The sequence below is a fragment of the Netta rufina genome (genome assembly GCF_964035555.1).
Source record: "Netta rufina genome assembly, chromosome: 22".
NCBI classification, from domain to species: Eukaryota; Metazoa; Chordata; class Aves; order Anseriformes; family Anatidae; genus Netta; species Netta rufina.
In genome coordinates this window covers 9,370,312-9,385,475 of record NC_140146.1, presented here as the reverse complement: position 1 = coordinate 9,385,475, position 15,164 = coordinate 9,370,312, and the positions used below count along the sequence as shown (strand labels likewise).

Genomic DNA, 15,164 nt, shown 5'->3' with positions numbered 1-15,164 from the left:
CCACCAGCCCAACTTTCAGCTGCAGTAATCTGATACCGCTTGGCAGAGGCTAAGAGAATGAGAATTTTTGGCACATTGGAAAGAGGCTTAATGTAAAGTCAGCTTTTTTTTTTTTTTTTTTTTTTTTTCTGAAACTCTCGTGGTTCTGCACAGCTCTGGCAGTAGCTGCAGGACTCCTCACAAATGCTCCAGATGCAACTGTGAGCAAAAGGATTAGCAATGCATTCTGCAAAGGGGATGCCTTAGGAGCTCTCATCTCCCTCTAAAAAGTACTAAAGACTGACATGGAACAAATAGAACAACTTTCTGCAAGCAGAAAGAAGAGCTTCAGCTTCCTCTCAGTGGACAAGAAGAGCAATGGCTATCGGACCCTCGTGGGATTTTTGTGCATATTCCCTGTGGTGGCTTTGCTGGCTGGCATGGGAGATCCAGCTGGAGCTGCTGTTCAGAAGAGTCAGGTAGGGAAAAGATCAAACTGTAAAAAGCTTGGAAGGGGAGTGGGGATATCGTGTGTGTGTGTGTGTTGTTTTTAGAAGACTGATAAATTCAGGAAGCAATCTAACCGATGTGTAAGTAAGGCAACCAGATTTATGTCTATTCAAGCTGCTTTTTGCAAAGGATCCTGAGAGGTAACGATGCATCTAAATGAAATCAGATTGCTAGAGGTGTGTACACAGCTTGCAGACGGCCAAGTGGTGCCTGCACAAAAGCTTTGTGTTTGCCCTCAGAACTTGAGCTCTCCTGAGCACCTCTGCTCTCCCAGCCCGCTGTGATGTGGCACACACACATTCTGGTTTCTGCAGCAGCTGAGATTCCTAGGAACTCCAGAGGCAGGGCTCATGGTGTAAGATTGAAACTGGGAGTTGGTGCTGGACCTACAGAAGGTAGTAGCTATGTTAACTCTTTCAGGGCCTATCTGTTAATAAGATAAGCTGGGACAGACTCGGCTTCGGGTGGACCTGTAGCAGGACTCTGGGACTCTCAGAGGTTGATCTTAATCTTCACTTTTAGCTTAATTTCCTCTTTCAATTTTATAAAAAGAAACAATTCAAGAGCTTTTATCACTTCCTTCTGTTTGTGTTTATGATGACCCTGGCAGTAGCATCCCTCATTTGCATCATGTATTCAGGGCTCTTCTTAACTTGGTTCTGAGCCACAGAGTTGTGTTGCTGTTTAGTTTGAGTGGGGAACTGCACAACTAGGAGAGAGAGAGGAAAGAATTACATTCATTACAGCTCAGTGAAGTAAATTAATGGAGGCCTGACTGCCCGGGGTGAACAATATAGACGAGGGATGCTGACCAGTGTCTGCCTTTATCTGTGTATATTTTAGTGTTTGTTGAAATTGTTGAGGGAGTTGAAACATCTGTCCTTCTTGCGGCATGTCCCAAACTTTTTGAATACTTAAGACCTTACTCCACAGTCGAGTGGGCTTCCTCCTGGGAATTGCTGACCTCTTCTCCAGTTCTGAATATTCCCATAGTCTCGGCTCTTTGGCATCCAGACAGATCCTTTGATCCAAATTACACTGTGTAATTTTTAACTAGATCATTCCCGTTTCTGTCAGAACCTTAAACCTGAGCTGCAGCATGTGTGTTAGGCATTGGTTCTGAGTTGAAAAGCTGACTGTCTTCTTATACCCTACACTGGTGCAATTTATAGCCCCATGGCAGAGAAGGCAGAAGCAGTGCTCATCACTCAGGCCCTGCAGCTGGTGGCTCAGTGCTATCACAAAGTGGAAATAGCACCAGTTGGGCTGTGCATACAGAGGCCAGAAAGAAATGATCTGTGTTCTGCTGGCTTTGCTAAGGAGCAGGGGGATCTATCACAAACAGACAGCTACCACAGGGTGTTAATGTCTGACCTCATCCCCTTATCAAGACTCCTGAGTCAGAGCCTGCAGACAGAGCAGGAATTCCCAGTACCAGCAGTCCTGGGCTGGTGATGCCAGAACGAGCGTGCAGTCAGGCCCTGTGCTGGCAAGGGATCAAAGAGAAAGGAACAGAAGAACATAAGGTAGGATTTGCCAAATTCTACCCTACTAGAAAGAGTTGCAAAAAGGAGGATAATACCTTACTATCCCATAATTATGAGCTAATCTTCTCCAGGCTTCTCTTACAGCTCCAGCAGAACTGAGCCCACCAAGAAATACAGGTTATCCAGACAGGCCCCAGCGTACAGCAAACTAGGTGACAAAGGTTAAAAGGGAGAAGTGACCCCGAGTGCTCGTTCAAGAGCAAATTGGCATTGGAAGGCTCCCAGAACTGTGATCAAATAATGCCCTGCCAAAAGCTTGCAGCTTTGAAGGTACGATAGCTAGTCTCTCTGTGCCATAGGTGACACTGTGTGGCCTTTGCATGCCTTACATTTGCTCTGATGAACCCAAATTGTGAGTCAGGCCCTTGGCTGTGCTGACAGACGGGCTACAATAGAAGGCTGTCCCAGAAAAGAAAGAGGCTGAGATTAGAGCAAGCAGAAGCCAGTGCAGCATGCAGACATTAGCAGAAGAAACTGGTTTCCTGTTGGGATAGAGTCCCTCAGCCTTTCTCCAGTCATGACTAGCAGCAGTCATGGAGCAGTGTCTGGCAGCTGCAGCTTCTGGCTTCCTGTCCTTCCTTACCATTGGCTTGCTGTAGGACAGGGATCTGCTGTTTTGCCTCTCCAAGCCTTAGCTGTTCCATGTGTAAAATGCAGACTTCTGTAGGATGTGCTGGGAGGTTGGACAAACTCAGACTGGTGCAGCTTTTGTACTGTTGCCACTGTACATACTGCAGTGTTGGTCTCGGTGCCTCAGGAGCAAAGATGACCCAGAGACATTCGGTGTCTTCCTCCTGAAAAAGGAAGCAGAGCAGGTGGACTTCCAGGGATCTATGCTGGTCTCATTCTTTTACCTCTGCTGCTGTAGGTGGAGTCAGGCATGCCACCAAATGTGATGTCTTTTACTGTGTGATGGCTTTAAATGCACTCCAGGGTTTCCAGGGCTCCAATTTACTTTGAAAGCATTTCAGATCCACAGCCCAGCTTTATAAAGAGCTCTCGCACAAAGGGTTGCCTGTTTGACTCATTTATCCGGTGCTTCATTTCTTCTGCGGTTAGGCTGGAGAGCAACAGCAAAGTGGAAAGGAAACGAGGGCTTTTCAGGAAGAGCTGCAGCTCTGCTGGGGCCAGAAGCTGTCTGAGGCCTTGTTTCTGTTCCATCTGCGCTGCTCTCCAGGAGAGGAGCAGCTGCAGTACCCTGTCCTGGAGTTATGCAACAGCTCAGGGGAACCTACAGCACCGATGCTCTGGGAGCCAGCACCGAGGGGTGCTGCTCCCTTCTTGCACCTTAGTGATACCCCAGGAATTCATAGCAAAGCCCCTCTTTTGCTCTGCCTTGGTTTTGTTCAGTGTGCTCTGACAGGCACTGAGCAGCCGGTGTGCCAGTCCCTTCTCCTGGACACCATGAGGGAGGGCTGCCCGTGTTCCCCAGCCACCACGTGCCCCACACTTGGTAGGTTTTCTTCTGTGCTGTTCTATCCTGCAGTCTCTCCCACCTCCTTCAACCTCCTGTTTTGTCTTTTAAGGAAGGTGCCACATCATCACCTGGTCTTCGTGGAGCGAGCACCTCTGCTTTGTACAGCCCAGCTTTCCCACCTCAGCCTCCAGCACGGAGAAAGCGATACACGATCACACCGGGGCACTTGAAGTGGGATCACTTCAACCTGACCTACAAGTATGGACTTGCATCAGCCCTTACATCTTTCTAAGTGACCGTGGACATGATATTAACCATACGAATACTGCTAATCTATTTGTCAGTGAGTGGATAGCTGCTAAAGGCGCTCTAAAGCAGGAATTTTTTTCTACTAATGTCCACCTCTCACCTTGGCTGTGTGCTGAGCATCCCCACTGTGTTAGAAGCAAGTAGCACATGTGGCAGCAAGCTGAGACTAACAGTAAAACTGTTAGGGGGCAAATTGAGGCTTCCCAGAGCTAGGGCTGCCCGCAGAAGGTAAGGAATTGAAACTGGCTCTGCTGTGCTGTTATTTTTAGAAGAACTCCATCTGAACCTAAGTCATCACTGAGGGAAATTGCTGTTGAAAGGTTCTGTGATTTCAGGAGGACGGAGCTCCATTAGTGTTGAGTGCTTTTAGGAATCACTTTCTTCCGGCTGTCTTCGGGAAAGCACACCAACTCTCAGGTTACTAATAAACAATAAAAAGCCTTTGGCAGTTCTAGGGTGAGTGAATACTAACCCCACTGTTTTCAGACTTTTCTGCCAGTGAAAGTGGCTGTTGAGCATAGCGGTGGAGCTGTGTGTATGTGTAGTGCTGGTGCTACCAACGAGCAGGCTGTTACTCAGAGTCAGACCTAATGGACTGCTGTGGATTTTCACACTGAACTTTCACGTTGCTGCCTGGCTGTACTGCTAGCATTAGATTTGTTAAATCCCGTGTGGTGCTTAGCCTCAGGGCAGCACGCTTCCTGCATTCAACAGTGGCTGAACAGCCCCTGAAACTGTTTGTTGAGCTGTGGTGGCAGCATCCTGGACAGATGATTTTTCTCTCTGGGAAAATATCTATGGCATTGGTGAATGTTTTTGGGAGAGCTAGTGTGAGCTCAGAGAGAGCAAGGTTCGGGAATCCCCTTGGAAGCAGTTTCAGAAGACGAGCCCTGGCAGGTGGAATGGGGCTGTCCTGGTAAAGCTCAGGCTGTCAGGAGTCCTGGAAGTTTGACTGGAGAGGCCAGCTGATTCCTGCTGGCTAACAGAGCCATGCATCTTCTGGGAAACAATGGTGCCAAATCATTTTTTTCCCAATGCCTAATGTGCTAACAAAGGCCTTTTTAATGAGGCTGCTGACTCCAGCCTCTCCTTTAAAGTACAGAGCAAGCCCCAAACAGAGCTCTCGAGGGAGAGCCGACATCCCCAGCAGGTAGGCAGCAGGGCTGGGCTGGCAGGTCTTGTCAGATTCCTGAAAGCATCCCAATTGCTGCACTGCAGGCAATTTGCTGAATGCAGATCTGCTTTTGGGGTAAGGTAGGTTTCTAGGAGCCTTGTGTACCTTATTGTGGTATAGACAGGGGTTCTGCCATCCTTCACTAGATTTTCTTACAGTTCAGCTGTATCTGTACCTTCAGCCTAAGCGAAAGCCTTAGTTTCTCTCCCAAGTGATGAGATTTTTCAAAGGAAATCTCTGGTTTTGCTCCCAAACCTTTGGAGCCCTCTTTCAAAAGTTCTGCCTAAGAGCATTATAGCTCAGCACGTGCGTGTGCGTTGTAACTGCGGTGATGGGAGGAGTTGTTACCTGATGCTGGAAGGCAGTTGCTTTCTCTTCCAGCAGCGCTGCACCACAGACAGGTGTTAGGATAAAGTGGATTTCCAAGAGAACCTTGTCTAAAATATTCTTAATATCCAGTCCAAGCTACTCCTGTGTGAACCTATTAGAGTGCATGGAAAGACTTGATTGCCTGATGCAGCCCTGAGAGCCTTTGTCTCACATGTGGGGAGGGACGAGCATCTTCCTGAGGTTGTTCTGTGTCCCTGCAGAATCCTCTCCTTCCCGAGAAACCTCATAAATGCCAGGGACACACGCAAGGGGCTAGCAGCTGCGTTCCGGATGTGGAGCGAGGTTTCACCGTTCAGCTTCAGAGAAGTGCCACGCCACGTAGATAGTGACCTGAAAATAGGTGAGCTGCACAGCTGCCTGCACTGACAGGAGGCTGTTGTGTGCGCCGTCTGTCTGTCTGCTGCTCTGTCCTCTTCTTCCTGTCCTTCTGCCCCTACCACCACGCACAAGTCACCTCCTGACTTTCTCAGGCCTAGAAGAACGTTAGCACTGAGCTCTTATCTGCTCCGTCTCAAACCCAGCTGTACATTCTCCCTGGGATTTATGGCCTGTGTGCAGTAATTATTTCTTGTGCAGATGGCAGCAATATTGAAGTAACAAGAAGAGTTTCCAGTGTTTCGCAATAAGCAGTTCAGTCTGCTGTTGCATGAGGCTACTTCCAAGCACATGATAAACCTTCCCAGGGGCCTGTCCTGCTACCACTTGCGAGCTCCAGGTGGCCCCATGCCAGTGGACACAGGGTGCATTGTGAAGCTGTTGTGGTGCTAGCAAAAAGTCAGCAAGCAGCTGCAACTGTAACGCTGTTTGTTCGTTTGCATGTAAAATTGAATGATTGCATCCTGGGGTTATCATCTCGCTGTCCTGAATCTTGGGGTTATCATCACACTGTCCAACTTCACTCAAAAAAAAACACAAAGTTTCCTTGTGATTTTGCAAAGAGCACTGAGCATTCCTTTCTGAAAAATAGATTCCTTAGTGTGCACTGGGGACAGCTCCAAATCCAAGGTCATCACTGGGCTGAGCCTAGTTTGCCTCACAGCAGTTTCTTTGCATTTATTTTTCCTGTTGTGTTTGTAAGTTGAAAAAAAAAAAAAAAAAAAAAAAAAAAAAAAAAAGTGGGATACAGCAACAGATTTCTTAGTAAACCACAAGTTTACATGTCTCTGTCCTGGATGGGCTTTCCTGCTAGATACACTAAATCTGTTTCCTTTCTCATAGGCTTCTACTCCATCAATCACACAGACTGTCTAGAGTCTCTCATTCACCACTGCTTCGATGGAACAACAGGGGAACTTGCCCATGCCTTCTTCCCACCCAACGGAGAAATCCATTTTGATGACCATGAATACTGGATATTGGGAAATACCCGGTTCAGCTGGAAAAAAGGTACTATGTATCTCAGGGAGAACGTTGATGATGCCTCTAAGATTTAGACCTTTGTCCTGAGTGCCAGTTCTGCCAGATTCTCTACCATAGCAGCCCAATTCCATGCTTTTATTGCAGATAGTTCAGCAGCTGATTTGCATACAATTCAGCCACTTCTGTAAAACAGTAATAACACTTCTGACTTCAGAAGGCGAATGTGGGGCTAGTAGTACTTGTTCCAGTTACTGCATCTCTGCCCAAAGCTGAGCTAGCTCAGGTATTGGCTCAAAGGATGGAAAAAAAGTAGAATAAAATTATTGTTCTTCCAAGTCACGTCAGTGAGATTTAGCAGAAGTCTTTAAGAGCCAAAAAAATCCACTGACTAAGGATTCCTGTTTAATGTGCTGATAAGTTAAGCACATGTGCAAGCTACCCCCTTCAGACGCTCTCTTTCCATAAGCAGTTGGATTCAACACAGGAATTGTGCGATACTGCTGTGGCCTCTAATTATGCAAGATACCAGGATAGGTGTCAGTAATAATAGCACCTCTTTTGAGTCATCCTTCAGCTAAAATCCATCCTGTCTGGAAGTGGACTTCAAGGTGCTACCGAGAAGCTTCGGTTCAGCCCCACAAGCAGAAGTCAGCTGGAGGCTTTTTTAAGCTGGAGCGTTCCAGCTAGCAGCCTCACCCCCAGGCAGTCAGTTCCAGTTACAACTCAGGGCTGCAGGAACAAAGCAACAGAAAGCTGCCAGGAGGATGTGAATATTACAGGGCACTTGGCCCCATTTCAAACATTGCTCTTTCAGAGCAGTCCTCCTATAGTCTGGCAAGAACTGCTGATCAAATTAGAAGTGCGTATAAATAATTGGCTTGACTGCACCCAAGCAGCTACAGAGAAGAAAATGGGCAGCCTTTCCTAAGACCACACCTTCTAAGTGCTAAAATATTTCCTCTGGTTTTACACCAGGATTAGCAAATGTACTTTACCACAGTCAGCTTTTTTTTTTCCATTTCTCTTCCAGGTGTTTGGCTCACAGATCTGGTACACGTAGCAGCTCATGAGATAGGCCATGCCTTAGGACTCATGCACTCCCTGAACCCCAATGCCCTCATGCACATCAATGCCACTTTGACTGGGAAAAAGACCATCTCTCAAGATGAAGTCTGGGGTATTCACAGGCTTTATGGTAAGGAAGCGGGTGCAGAGAAGGGCGACGAAGCTGTTGAGGGGCCTGGAGAACAAGTCCTACGAGGAGCGGCTGAGGGAGCTGGGCTTGTTCAGCCTGGAGAAGAGGAGGCTCAGGGGTGACCTTATCGCTCTTTTTAGGTACCTCAAGGGAGGCTGTAGCGAGGTGGGGGTTGGCCTGTTCTCCCACGTGCCTGGTGACAGGACGAGGGGGAATGGGCTTAAGTTGAGCCAGGGGAGTTTTAGGTTAGATGTTAGGAAGAACTTCACTGAAAGGGTTGTGAGGCACTGGAACAGGCTGCCCAGGGAAGTGGTGGAGTCACCATCCCTGGAAGTCTTCAAAAGACGTTTAGATGTAGAGCTTAGGGATATGGTTTAGTGGAGGGCTGTTAGCGTTAGGTTGGAGGTTGGACTCGATGACCTTGAGGTCTCTTCCAACCTAGAAAATTCTGTGATTCTGTGTGATTCTGTGAAGGCAGGGTTGTGCTTGGGATTTGGCAGGACTAGGCTATAAGCCAGGGAGCAGTATCCAGGAGGAATCCTATTCCTTTTTTATGCAAAGTGGAACTAAAAGGAGGTGTAGCATTGTCTGTTTCTGGCACTGATAGTTTCACATGTCAAAGACAGAAGGCCAGCCACAAATACGTTACTGTGGGGTATCTTGCAGGCTTCATGCTCCCACCTTCCCCCACAGCAGGTCTGAAAGCCGCTTGACTGACCCCTCAAACCTTACATCCTCAGCCTGCGCTGAGCAACTCCAGCACAGGCACCGCAGCGTCTCCTTACATCTAGATTGTTGTGCTGCAGCCCAGCACCACCTCTGGGCACATACTCTGAGCCTTGCTTTTGTACCTTGTACTGTGCGTCACCCAAGACAAAAGGCTAATTTTAGCCATGGAGAGTCCCAACAATGCTTTTGGACATTTGCTAACATGAAGGGAAGGGAAAAGCTTGCATGCAAAGAAAGGGAGAAGGCAAACAGCTGTCGATTATTCTCTTGGCTGGATTGGGCTGTTACCAGAACATAACAGAGCTCTGCAATCCAGACAGGCTGTGGGAAGATGCTCTGGAGGTCCAGAACATTTGCCTGCCACTCTTCAAATGCTGCTCTGTTTTTATCACTGATGGTATTGTGCTAAAGTAGCACAGTATCTACCCCCCATTCTTCTAGTAAAGGCTTCCTGCTCTATTTATTTTACTCCCTTTTTAGTTCCCTTCCCCTCTCAGCACTATCATTTACATTGAGCTATCTGATTTTGGTGAAATGTCACTTTATTATTTCTTCGAGGGAGAGGGAACAGTCTGTCCCACCAGTTGCTCTAATGCCTTGTCTGTTTCTGTTCCAGGATGCAGAGACAGATTATTTATGTGCCCATCATGGGCACGAAAAGGTTTCTGCGAGACACGCAGGAAGCTGATGAAAAAGCACTGTCCCTCCACCTGTGACTTCTGCTACAGTACCATAACTTTTCTTCTGGGGTTTTGGGGGGGGGGGTTGCAGAGGGAGGAGGTAAAGCTTAGCAGCCCTTGCTGCAGGGGTAGGCAGGATCTTTACACCAGAGACCAGAGGATGCAAGTGACTAGCCCCACCCAGCTCTGAGAAGCATAGCAGAGATGCCCTCCTATGCATCTGAGCCAAATCAAGGCTTGGAATTAGGACTCAGTTATTATGTTGAAATATTTGTGGACTAGACCATTGAACTGTCCCGTTCTTCCCTAGTTTAATTGAACCAATGCTAGGGAGTTTCTGAACACACAACTACTCCATGTGCCTCAGACTGCTTCCCGTTTGGACCTAGCTGAGGAAGTGATGCTGGTGTGTTAAATTGAGAGATAAGAGATGCAGTACAGTACCCGATGCAGTGATGGGACAAGGACAAAACAAATGACATCTAAAGCACAGCTGGACTTGAGCTGCTCCACAGAAAAGGAGATAAAATATGTTAATCACCTTGTCTAGTCTCTCAGTTTTATTTTCAGACAAGGAACTAATACAGGATCATGTGAACTTACTGCAGCTGTGGAACTGAGTTCTAGATAAAACCTGCTGCCCTTTAGGAGTTGCACCATATAAAATTAGTATCTCACCAGTACAGAGGTGGTTTTTTAGACCAGAATAATGCAAAAATGCAGTAAGATAGCTACAAACCCATGCATTCTAGGTGATTGTTCATAAACAGAACTTCTTTTTCCTTGTATATGAAATGAGCAAGTTGCTTTTTATCCATCTGTGTCAGTTTACATGCCATAAGCTAGTTATCTTTGCATATGAACAAGGTTAAATGTCTATCCAAGAACTGTTCAATAGGAAGTATTTTTAACAAATACTTCTAAGATTCCTTAGGTGATAACATAATGCTATGAAAGTGTTTGGGGATGACTGAATCTTGGTAATGAGATGTGCTAACATTCGTCATTTCTTTCTCTCAAATTCGGTGGACAGAATTCCCCTTTCCAACGGTTCCTCCTACTCTGCCCCCACCAAGGACAAAAACCAAGACTGTTTCCGAAGGCAGGAATGTCACCTTCCGCTGTGGACAGAAGATCATTCATAAAAAAGGCAAAGTTTAGTAAGTGCTGTCATTTATTTCAGTCCTTTAGGACACTTTGCAGCATACATAACAAAAGGAGGAAGAGTGAGGGCGTATGACAAAACATTGTTCGTAAGACTGCCATTTGTCTTCTGCAGCACGTGACTCTTTCAGTTGGCACTCTGAGTAGAAAGAGGGGTGGCTCGTTAACTGTGAGAAGGGAATGTGCAAATACTGTTTATAACATTGTGAAGTATTATAACATTGTGAAGTATTATTTTGGGATATTTTATTTGGATAACTGTGATATTTAATTTTAATTGGATAACTCTGGGCAAGTCAAAGTTACTGGCCCATATTCTGCAAAAAAACTGTCTTATGTTTATCCATTCACTAGCTTGCTAACTCTTACTGGTATAGGAGTGTGTTATTTCTAGATGTATCTAAAACTGAGAGAAATATGCCCAAGTCCCTGGGTTAGTTTAGACTCAGAACCCAATTTCCCATTCACTTTCAATAGGATTCCAACTCGTAGATTACTCAGGATAATGCACTGTTAAATCTGCCATCATCTACCTCAAAGAGATAGTAAAACTTAACGTCATTTTTGTTCAAGTCCCATCTGTGCTACAATGCACTTATTTGAACAAAACTTATTAGCTGAGAGGACAGCTAACAAATGTTTTGCATTGTACTTGATATTTTATAGTTTAATGTCTGTTGTTTTTTCTTATGACAGCTGGTATAAAGATAAGGAGCTTCTGGAATACTCATATCCAGGTTACTTATCCTTAAATGACGATCACATGAGCATCATTGCAAATGCAATTAATGAAGGAACTTACACTTGTATAGTAAAGAAAAAAGAAAGAATCTTGACCACATATTCCTGGAGGATCAGACTGAGACACTAACGAGGGCTCTGGAATAAGAACTTCAATTACTGCTAGTTCTGTTTCAAATTCAGTATGGTTCTTTAGCATTTTGTATTTAATCTTCAGTAGTGTAAACGAACTTCTAAATCAGCCGCTTCCATACCTTGGGCAAGAAAGACTCTGGGACTTGATTACTGGAAAACAAAACTTTTCCAAGTTAGCTTTAATGGTAAATAATTCATTGAGTGCGAGCTGTTCAGAGAATTTAAAAAAATTATAAAAAAAAAATCAAGCGTAAGATTTTGCAGTTAACCTGGATCACTGCAGACTGCTGAAAAACAAGACCATAACACTTCATCAAACAATGGAGGAACACTGATGGCTCAGCTGTGTTGCAATGGAAGGAAAATGACCAGTTATTGTGGGAAGGAAAATGACCAGTTATGCTCTGTAAGTGTTTTGCTATCATTTTCTCAGATCTTGGTACATAGTACTAGAAGCACTTGCAAAAACAAACAAACAAAAAAGACCTAATATTACTTTTTCTTTTAAACAACCCCTTTCTAACTACTCTATTCCACATTTCAACATGTTCAGTTCAGGTATCCGCAGAACATCTTCCCCCCCCACAACAACCGCTGTCCTGTGCTTTGTATTTATTACCTGTATAACCGTAGCCCATATACTGTTTACTTTCATCTGCAGCTCCTCATAACTTGTCCTTTAGGTGTCTGGTCAGTAAACATCTCAGCTTCTTCAGTAGGGGTAAGATAATTTCCGTTAGTGTCACCCCCAGTCACTAAGAGATGAGGTGAATGTGCACATCTAACAGAAAAATAACATTAGCTCACTCGGCAAAGCCCAGCGCACTCCAATGCCTGTATCAGTGGAGGATTCATTTGCACAATTAGCAATCCCTGATAGTCCTTACATTCATTAAGTACACAAAAGAAAGATCCTTATCCAGTATTAAAGCAGCCTACATAGTTTTTTGCTTAGGTTCATCCATTTTTACTCGTCCTCTTAGCCTCTTCAAAGAAGTTTCTTCCTACTTTGAAGCACCACCAAAACTGCAAAGCACCTCATGGGTTGCATTATAGGTCAGCACTCTAGGAAGCTCTCTGTATTAGGACAGCATAAGTACAAGGGAAAAGTAAGAAACTAATCAGAATGGTTTGTCTGGTACAATTGCAATGACAGTCATTTTACTGGCAAACATTTAGCACGAACTCTGCACATCTTCATTTAACAGACCGGAGCAACACCACGTGGAGCTGAGCATCTCCTCTCAAGGAAGCTCTGTCTTCAGGATTTGGAGAAGAGAAACGAGAGCAATGAGCTGATCGTCATATAGCACAAGCTGAAGTCAACACTTCAGCTGCACAGATGCTTAATCCTAGGGCAGATCCGAAGCCCTTCATCTCACAGCTTAACACTTTCTAAAACATCATTTATGATTACTGAGTTTCATGCAATTTCTCTAACTGCTGTTTACCTATGTGGCAGTAACCTACCGCTATCTCTGCAGTACTCTCCAGTTGATGCTCCTGGCAGGCAGCGTCCAAGACGGAGTTTGGGGAATAAAGGAATGCCCAGGCAAAACTGAAAGCAGCTGCAGGGTAAATGCTGCTAGCTAAGGACCTGCTTTGCCACCGCCATCCTGTAAGGAGTTAACCACCTTCAAATACTGTCTGTGGACCTGAAGGCCACTGGGAAAAGAAACCAACGAAACAAGTTGCACGTTTAAGACAACGGGCCACTGCCCCGCTCTGTCACTCCTCCGGGATGCCACTGACACAAATCTTCCAGTGTGTACAGCTGTTCTGGCTACAGCTTCAAGGCTAGCTCATCACCCCACACAATGGTCAAGGAACTCAGAAAAAAAAGATTTAAATTTCTGTAAAGAAGCCAACAGCAACAACGACAAATTATACTCTCTGTTGCCTGCACAGGAAAATTGCATGACAGCTTCCATTTCTGGAACGTAGATTTGCTGGGACAGAAAACACTTCACAGACTGGGTGAGCTCTTCAAGGTAAGCAACAAAACTCACCTTCTCTTGGATTACAATTTGATTTTATAAAAATAAAAACTGAAATAAATAACAACAAAATATGCACCTGAACTACAACACTCCTGTGATTCCATTGCACACTCATGCACTGGAACTTCCACTTTTTTCTAAATGATTTATCTTTGCAGATTATCCATGGTTGGTTGAAATCAGTTATTTAAAAAAACATGATTTCAAACTAATTGAACACTACAGTACTGTTCCTGGTGAAATAGACCTGTAAATATTTTCTCTCTTTACTTGCCTTTGCGTAACTTATGTATGATTAAAAGCAAACAACTCCCGTCAGTGTCAGAAGTCCAGATTTGTTAGCCCATGTTGGAAAGAAGAACGCCTTCCAGCTGTATCTGACACCTGGTTAAGTAGTTAAAGATCAGTAATCATTGTGGGTAAAGCACTGTTAGCATTTCAGGATTTCTGTCCCCTTTCACTTCTCATGTATTTAATGAGTAAATAAGCTTTGGATTCAGTTTTACCATCAGAATTACCTTATAATATAAAGATAAAATAGAATTCAAAAATGCATGGGTGCATGAACAGTTAAACTCAGAATCATACCGGGCAAGTACTCAGTGCAAAAACAGACGTTTAAGCCAAAATAGGAGTTGCAATACAGTAACTGAGGGAGAACGGGTATTTCCCTGCTATAAAAAAGAAAAAGAAAAAAGAACAAAAAAATTACACATATCTCTCATAACCATATTACATTTCCATTGTAATGCAGCATGAGGTTTTGTTGTACTAAAAATATCCTGACCAAGATGAATAACCCTTTGTGTCAGGAAATTGCCTCTTCCAGTGCTGCCTGCAACAACATCAAGGAAGCTAAGAGGAAATAATGTCACCAAGTGCAAAATGCACTGTACACCCTGAAATACAAAGTACTCAGTCATGGTTAAGCCTTCACAGCATAGCACAGGCCATGGCAAAATAGCTCTCCCTGTCTGTACGCTGCACTGATGTAACAAAGAAACTGCTTTCAGTGAGTTCCTGATCATCACTCCTCCCCAGCGTAGACAAGTCTTGCTGAAATCATGCATCATTAACAAACCAGTGGAAAACCTTTTTCTCCTTAGTACTAGGCAATCAGTGAAGAGACAACAGTTCTTCATTTAGCCACACAAAAAATGGTTTTGTAAATTTACCATAATTTTAGTAATCTGGATTTTTAAGGTCCAAACCCTTCATCCCATAAAAAACAAACAAACAGACAAACCAAAAGAAAACCAAAACCTCTGAAAATACACTGGAATGCTCACCACTTGAGCCTATTAACTGTTGCCCAGTTCTGACTGCACAAATACCCCAGTATTTTCCAAATCTTCCTATCCCAGAAAAGGATGACAGCATTATAAATTACAGACTTAGAAGGCTGTGATCTTCCAACTTAATTCCTCTGGACATTTCCCTTATGAGAAAGAACTGGAATATGGCATTATTCGATCAGCAAAACGAAACATTATTCTTTCTATGGAAAAAGGACATATTTAAAAGAAGTTTTTATAGAAAATAAAGTTTCAAGTCTCCACATTAAATCTTTTTGATTTATAAACAATATAGTACTTCTTTTGCACCAGTGCCATCATAAATACATGTATACAACACATCGAACAGTGGTCAGCCCAGCAGTGCACTCCAAATGTCAACGCGTATTAAGCCCAGCCTGGCCCAGCCCTCTCCAAGTGAGGCAACAGGAGAGAAAATGCATAAGCACTATGATTTCTTGCCCAAACAACTGCATTCGGACACATAAAGCTTACTTTAAAAAAAAAAAAAAAAAAACACAGTTGTTTTCCTGGGCTGAT

At 44.4% G+C, this 15,164-nt stretch overlaps 1 protein-coding gene across 1 annotated transcript; it reads left to right on the top strand.

Annotated features, from left to right (window-relative positions):
- Positions 1-284: 284 nt before the first annotated feature.
- Positions 285-15,152, top strand: MMP23B (matrix metallopeptidase 23B; the record flags this gene model as incomplete). The annotated part of the gene is made up of 8 exons (XM_084300296.1): positions 285-458; positions 3,563-3,711; positions 5,527-5,666; positions 6,545-6,712; positions 7,716-7,880; positions 9,226-9,336; positions 10,323-10,449; positions 11,150-15,152. 8 exons carry the CDS (start codon positions 285-287, stop codon positions 11,322-11,324), a joined length of 1,209 nt encoding a protein of 402 aa, XP_084156422.1. The 3' UTR covers positions 11,325-15,152.
- Between the last annotated feature and the right edge of the window lie 12 nt (positions 15,153-15,164).